Source organism: Mycteria americana, chromosome 3, assembly GCF_035582795.1.
Source record: "Mycteria americana isolate JAX WOST 10 ecotype Jacksonville Zoo and Gardens chromosome 3, USCA_MyAme_1.0, whole genome shotgun sequence".
Lineage (NCBI taxonomy): Eukaryota > Metazoa > Chordata > Aves > Ciconiiformes > Ciconiidae > Mycteria > Mycteria americana.
In genome coordinates this window covers 115,990,238-115,997,188 of record NC_134367.1, presented here as the reverse complement: position 1 = coordinate 115,997,188, position 6,951 = coordinate 115,990,238, and the positions used below count along the sequence as shown (strand labels likewise).

The 6,951-nt window shown below is 54.7% G+C and overlaps 2 protein-coding genes across 4 annotated transcripts in view; one reads left to right on the top strand and one right to left on the bottom strand.

Annotated features, from left to right (window-relative positions):
* Window positions 1-26: 26 nt before the first annotated feature.
* Window positions 27-1,479, top strand: MEA1 (male-enhanced antigen 1). The gene is made up of 3 exons (XM_075496667.1): window positions 27-449; window positions 575-692; window positions 772-1,479. The coding sequence occupies exons 1-3, from the start codon at window positions 183-185 to the stop codon at window positions 933-935; spliced, it is 549 nt and encodes a 182-aa protein (XP_075352782.1). The 5' UTR covers window positions 27-182; the 3' UTR covers window positions 936-1,479.
* Window positions 1,480-4,080: 2,601 nt separating this feature from the next.
* Window positions 4,081-6,951, bottom strand: part of PPP2R5D (protein phosphatase 2 regulatory subunit B'delta) — a 28,579-nt gene continuing 25,708 nt past the window's right edge. For all 3 annotated transcript variants that reach the window (XM_075496661.1, XM_075496662.1, XM_075496663.1), the window contains 3 exons: window positions 5,283-5,355; window positions 4,696-4,812; window positions 4,081-4,318 (listed from right to left, as the gene is read on the bottom strand). In XM_075496661.1, coding sequence (XP_075352776.1) covers window positions 4,181-4,318; window positions 4,696-4,812; window positions 5,283-5,355 — 328 coding nt within the window. In that variant the 3' untranslated portion in view covers window positions 4,081-4,180. The remainder of the gene's footprint in view (window positions 4,319-4,695; window positions 4,813-5,282; window positions 5,356-6,951) is intronic.

The window sequence follows — 6,951 nt, the reverse complement described above, 5'->3', positions numbered from 1 at the left end:
GCGGCCCCGCGGCCGGGCACGGTACGGCATCGCCTGGAGGGGCCGGGGGCGGCGGGGGAGGGCAGTGGCGGCGCGTGCCGGCGGCCCCCTCCCCCCCGCCCCGGGACTACAACACCCACAGTGCCCCGCGGCAACGGCGCTTCCGGGCGGTGTAGGGGCCTCCCCGGCGCCGCGCCCGGTGGATGGCGGTGGCGGGGAGCATGGGGCCGGAGCGGGTGTGTCCCGAGGAGCCGGGGCCGCCGGAGGCCCCCGACGGCGCGGAGGGCTGGAGCGGCGACGAGGAAGAGGAGGAGGAGGAGGAGGAAGAAGAAGAGGAGGAGGAAGGCGGCGGCGGGTACTTGTACCAGCCGCTGAACCAGGAGCCGGAGCAGGGCCCCGGCGAGGCGGGCTCTCCCGCCGCTCCGGCGGGCTGCGCCGAGCCGGGCCCCGGCCTGCAGGAGCGGCTGCAGGTACCGCCCAGCGCCTCCCGCCGGGCCGGGCCGGGGCTGAGGGAGATCCGGCAGCGGGGCGGCGCGGTCCCGCGGGCAGGGCAACGGGAACGGGCCTGACCGCCGCTGTCCGCCTTTCTCTGCAGATGCTGAGGCTGCACCTGCCCGACCCACCGGCGGACAGCGAGGAGGAGGAGGAGGCGGCAGCGGCGGAGGAAGGCGCCGAGGCACAGAGCAGCCGCAGCTCCATCCCCATGGATGCAGGTAACGGCGTCTCCGGCCGGGCCTCCCCGGCCGCCCCGCCCGGCACTCGGCCGCGGCCTCATGCCCTCTCTGTTCCCAGAGCATGTGGAACTGGTGAAGAGGACGATGGCCAGCGTGAAGCTTCCCACCCTAGGCATCCCTGCCTGGGCCAGCCAGATCTCGGAGGACCAGTGGAAGGACGTGGTGCAGCGCACGCTGCAGGCCCGGCAGAGCCTCAGTGGCCCCAGGCCCGAGTGGAAGTGAGGGCCAAGCTGCGGCGCGGGGGCTGCTAACCCCAGCCCTCTTTCTGCCCCGCATGCAAGGCAGGCGCCCGCTGCCTCGGAGCTGGGTGGTGACGGGACTTGCCGGCATCGACCTTCCAGTTTCAACAACTGATGCTGTCCTACTTCCCTTCCTGCTCCTCTTTCCTGGCTCTGGCTGGCGCGTATGTCGCTGTGATGTCCTTGTATTGGCTTCCTCTGCCTCTGAGGAGCCTGACTGGTTTCTATACCTGTGTGCGTGTGGAGGGAGGGGGCTTGGCTGGCTTTGCCCAGATTCCCTTGGGACAAACACTGGATTTGTCTCTGTGCTGTCAGGGCTGGAAGAGTCCCTCTCCATGCCAGGGCCCCTCCTCCCAGGACAGGGGCTGTGTGTTGGAATATCAGAGGTGGAGTCCAATGTGTCTTTCCAAGAGATCGGTTTTATTTAGTTCTGTACATACAGGGACATCTGTACAAAATCCAACACTTTCATACTATGTAATGCTCTACTGAAAATAAAGTACACCATATGTACATATGAACTGGAAGCAGCTTAATACTTGTGTCCAGGGGGTGAATGCAGTAGTTAGTTTTGCTTGTTCCCTCGGGAGGAGGGAGCCAGGTGAAGTGGAAGAGGCAGCTCCAGTTCTGTCCATTTGGCTGATGTGGGGAAAGGCATAGGCAGAAATGAGCAGCACTAATGCTAGAAACCAAGTGTTGAGCAAGGGGCAGCTGTAGCGTGGCAGACGCAGGTCTGCATATGAGCAGGACGTGTGGTGGAGGAGGTGAACACACTCCCCCCTTTCTCACATGGTCCCCTTCTTAGATGTCCAGGACACTGGAATGAATAGGCAGCAAACTAATGGCAACGTGAAGGTACTAAGCGTAAGTTCCCTGACCCAGAACAAGACACACAAAGCTATGAGAACATTGAAGCTGTACAGCATGTAGTCGTGACGCATTACAGTCCTGTCCCTGCACCATGGCACAACCCCTGCAGCATTCCTCCAGCCATGCTCGGGGACTGCCGGCAGAGACAGATTACCTGCAGGACAGCAACAGCCTCTGCGCACTAGAAGTCTGTTCCTTCTGCAGGCAGAACAGCCCACAGCAGGGAAAGGCAGCCACTGCCTAGCAGCAAGCAGGCTTGAGTGAGGGCACACACATGCTGTAGCACTCTAAAAATGAGGTGGTGGCTTATAATGCAATGCTAAGTGGACGACTTGGAAAGCCTGTACTGCAACAGGAAGAAACGTCCTCCCCAGCCTGATCCTTGCCGTGGTTGGCACTCGGCAGTCCTCGTCTCCGCTGTGCCCTGAGACGCCTGCCGCTCCTGTGCGCCATCCGGCATCACCCAGTGCATGTCTACATGCTGTGCCAGGCGTGAGGTAATTGATTAGCAGCTGACCATGAGCTTGGACTAATGTTCAAAATAAGCAATAACCTCCCTGAGGTGTTTCGTAAGTCTCCTGATGAACTGGCCCATTGCATGAAGCGGAGGGGAGGTGGGGTCCTGTGTGACTGTGGGTGATCTCGCACATACTCATGCTTGCCAGCTGCTCCTAAGAGATGGTGGCCTAATGAGGGCCAAACTGAAAGAGAGCTAAACAGGGCAGGGGGTACAGGATACACAGGGAAAAAACAGCTTAGTTAGGGTTGGAGGAAAGATGTGCTGCACACCAGCAGTAAGATCAGAGGGGATGAACCTCTGACCTGGGAATGGTTTACTGGTGAGGACAAGCAGATACACCAGGACCTTCTGCAACATCCCATGATGCTGCAAAGCAGTGTCAGACTAGCACCGACCCTGAAGCTCCCTGCACTATTGCAAACCCACTTAAGCTTATGTGTCAAGAAAGCAAGCGCAGCAGGTAAGAAGCAAGGAAGACTCCCTTTTCTATTACAAGCCAGCCTCTCTGAGATGGCGCCTTGGCCTGGCACTGAATCCGCACCACAAAGGGTAGGGGAGAAAGCTGGATCACAGTAGCACCCAAGTGCTGCGCAACCCCCTGGGCTATCAGCAAGTGCGCTCTAAATGCTAAATTAGCACAGCAAGTCCCTGATGCACCATATGATAACTAACAAGGGCCTCGGGCCACAGCAGGTGCCAAAGTAACAGGGCGAGGCGAACTTTGCTCAGAGCACCCACGGAAGCAATTCAGCAGTAGCACCTAGCCATTGATCATAAAGAGGAGACAACTGAACACTCAGAAACTCAGCCTGGCCCCGTAACGTGTATCCATTGCTTCCACTAGTTTGCAGAAATGACTTTAGCAGCGCAAGCTTCCTAGAAACCCTGGCCACTGCAGAGCTAAGGATGGGATACAGCGACAAAGGGAGAGCTGCAGGAGTATTTTAATTGAGCAGGTAGAGGAAGAAAGCAGAAGTCAGTGGCCGACGCCTGCTACAAAGCGGGAAGTTAATTCTGGGCCCACAATTAACCCTAGACACTGGGATGGAGACAAGTCAGCACGGACCAACACAAACAGCTGAAGGAATTCACTTTCCCACAAGAGAGCTTCTAAGGATGCTCTAAAGGGAGAGCTGCAACAGTATGTAGTGCTTGCACCCAGCTTTACTGGGGGTGGTGAAGCACTGAACCCCCACTCCACTGACAGGGGAACAGAACAAGGGGCTTGAAGCAAAAGAAAGGTGGAAGCGAACATCTCCTCCATGAGACCCTCCAGCTGCAGAGCTGCACCCCAAGGCAGGGCAGAGAGGCAGCAGAGCCCCCACAAACTCTGCCACACACTCCTGCCCCAAGCTCAGCCTGATCTCTGACTGCCACAGGGCTTGGCTGCACAGGCAGCACAGGGTGCATGGAGGAGATGGGCACCTGGGGCTTGTAGCAGCATGCCAAGCCATGCGTGGTAGTCTCTGGCCAACACAGAGCCTGTGTTGCAGGGCAGCAAGGCTCTGGCTCCCAGGCAGACTAAGAACCAGGCGGCAGCTGGAAATGAAGCGACTCCTGCCTGGGATGATACAATCGCAGGTCAGGCAGGCTCCCTTCACGCACGCACACCCAAGGTGGAAAAGCAGGAGGAAGGAGGAAAAGCGGGAGGACATGACAGTGGTGAGATACAAGTTATAATGTAAAACCAGATCTACCCTGGAGGGATGCGGATGGAGTGGAGGACAGGCACAGCTCACCATGTTCATTCCTTATTTATACATGAGAACTGAGTGCATTTCCGTGACCCCTGGGGGAAAGGGATGGGGCAGAGCTTCCCAGGCCAGCTCCTGAGCCCATCAAAGAGCCTCCTGGCTTGAGGTGAGAAACTCTTCTGCTCTCTTGTGGGCCTCCAGGGCTTTTATAGTGTAGACGTCCTGAGGAAGCTCAGATTTCCGGCGCAGCAAAACTTTCTCCTTCTTAATGTCTTTCAGCATCTACAGACAAACCAAAGGAGTCGAGGATCAGTAGCAAACCCCTTCACCCCTCCAGCCTCCCTGTTCTCTGATTCCAGCTGCTCTAGGATATGCTGGGTGACACTGCAGCATGCTGCAGAACAGGCTGAGAGCCAAACACAGACCAAAAGGACACAAAAGTCCCACTTGTACCTTTTCCCTGTGAAGAGTGGGAAGGTTAGATAAGCTCCACTCTTCAGACTACAGGTTGATCTCTAACGATCAGGAATGAAAGTAGGGGCATTTACTCTCAGAACACTTGGAAAGAGCCAGTTCTGGCTACTGGACCCTGGACTAACTATGCTGATGTCCTGGCTGGTCCAAGAGTAATTGTGGAAGGACCCTAGGCACCTACGCACCTGCACAGCCTCCGTCTCCACTGTTTTCTTCAGTAGCTGTATATCCTCCGCAGTTGGGGTCTCCGTTTCCATACAGCAGACAGGAGGCAATGGTGGAGGTGCGTAATACATGGGGTACTGCAGACAACACAGCTGGAGAGTCACCATGCCATCCAACACCAAGCCTTCTCCCCCAGCATCCTAACACAGCACGGCACACTTCTTCCAGCTGCCCCCTCTGGCACCCGCAAAGGTAGCAGTAGGTACGCAGACAGGAAAGGAGCATCTTCTCTTACCTGTTCCTACCTGTGCCCTCTGAGCCACAGCACACTGGCACGTGCAGCCACAGCTGAGAGAGGACTCCATAAACACGTACATGCTCTTTATAAGGCATTACTTACAGGTCAGTGCTACAGAGGGCCAGGATAGTGAAACACTGCCAGCATCCCCAAGACACCAGGTTTTGGGAGGGACAGACCACCTCTGCAGCTAGCTGTGTGCACAGGACTGAGATCAGGTGCTAGAGCCTGCTCTCATGAGCTGAGGAAGCAGGTCAAGACCCCCAGCACATTCTTGTCTCATTCATCCTAGGTCCTGCTGTTACCCACCTGGGGATTCAGCCGGGCCAGCTCCTCTATTTTCTGCCACATTTCTTCTCGTTCCTTCATCCTGAACCTTCCCCTGCAGAGAGACAGAGTGCAAGTGTGAACTCCTGGGGAAAGTGCAGCTTTCACTCACAGGAAGACAAAAGCTAGAGACAGCAGAAAAGCACAGGCAAGGGGAAGAGCTGCTCTGTCCTTCAGAGACCCCTAATTCTATCTACAGGTGAGATGTGGCAAAAAGAAGGGACACACTGCAGCTAGCAGGAGGTAGGCAGGCACACTCCTCGCTCAACCTCAGAGCACAGGGTGGCAGCAGTGGGCTGCACAGGTACTTTTTCCCTGGCTTTGTGCCGCAGGAGTGGACCAGAACGACTAGTTTCTGGACTAAAGCAATGACACCAGTTTGGACGTCAAACACACATTTTCCTGATGCCCCACAGCTGCAGAGGGACAAACTGCCATTTCCAGTAAAGCTGGGGCTCAACTGCCCACAGTTCCCTCTCCCTCTGGCCACAACACACCAGAGAGCTGCCCAAACCCCAGGCACAGCTCTTGAACTTAGCAGAGATTTTGGCACAGACCTTAAGTGACTGTTCAACTGGGCCACCTGTAAATACCAGAGCAGTGAACATCCTCTGCAAACAGAGGCGAGCATCCACCACTCCTTGTTAGTCTCTTCTACATTTTAAACATCTGCACTAAAAGCTCTGCTTTATTTCTGATTTTAACTAACTACGTGGCTTTCATCCCAGCTACTGGTCTCTCTAGTGCCCTATCTATTCATGCTAAGGAAGTTCTTATACCCTGTAATCACCTCACACTCTTGAAATATATTAAGAAAGGAGGCTAAAAATGAGAATGAAGCTGCCAAGCATTCAAGCAGCAGACTACTCCATCAGAGAGCATAGGGTCAAAAAAAAAAAACAAACCCAAACCAAAATAAACAAACCCCAGATGAATAACCACACCTCATTTTCTGACAGAGCTCTGGAGATCTCTGCAGGGGACTGTGACCAGGAGTTAGCACTGATCTTCCTAGCTCTTTCCTGCCTCATCCCCAATTTCTTCAGAATCCTTTTTAATGTCTGGTAAACAGAAACATACTTACTACTCCAATCTTGCCACTGGAAATGTAGACCAATATGTCTGTCCACAAAGGCCCTCACATCATGAAGGCCACTGCCTCTCCAAAGCAATGCCTACTTTGCCGGTATTGTGTCTACCGCCATGCCATGTAAGGGTGTAACAAAGATCATTTTGTTTGGCCAGACTATATCACATTACTGGTCTGGTACACAGTGAGCCAAGGGCACTCATCCAGTCATTCAGCTCCATGCATCTCTAGCACCAGTTCTTTCCTTTCAGATCACCAAAGCAGTCTGAATAGCATCAGGGAAGCCCTCCATTCCTCATCGCACTTTGAGATCCACCAGTTCACCCATCGTGCTCAGCTGATATTGCAAAAGACCACCTTGCAAAGAGAATACTTGGTCTAAAAGCAGCGCTTCTAGAAATCTGAAAGCTTTACACCTGTGATCACTCTTTTCAGCCAAACAAGTATTTCCAAAGAATGAAACAAAGTTTCATCTTTATTTTGGTGCCACATTGACTTAACTGTAGTATTACGGCTGTCCAACATCCCTCTATAGGGGAAGCTTCCTCCCAACCTCACAAT

What these genes read in the sequence shown, in the direction of transcription:
- MEA1 (XM_075496667.1), top strand. Translation starts at nt 183, where the DNA reads ATGGCGGTGGCGGGGAGCATGGGGCCGGAGCGGGTGTGTCCCGAGGAG. An exon ending in GCCTGCAGGAGCGGCTGCAG is followed by an intron (nt 450 to 574) that starts GTACCGCCCAGC and finishes CTTTCTCTGCAG; the next exon opens with ATGCTGAGGCTGCACCTGCC. An exon ending in CTCCATCCCCATGGATGCAG is followed by an intron (nt 693 to 771) that starts GTAACGGCGTCT and finishes CTCTGTTCCCAG; the next exon opens with AGCATGTGGAACTGGTGAAG.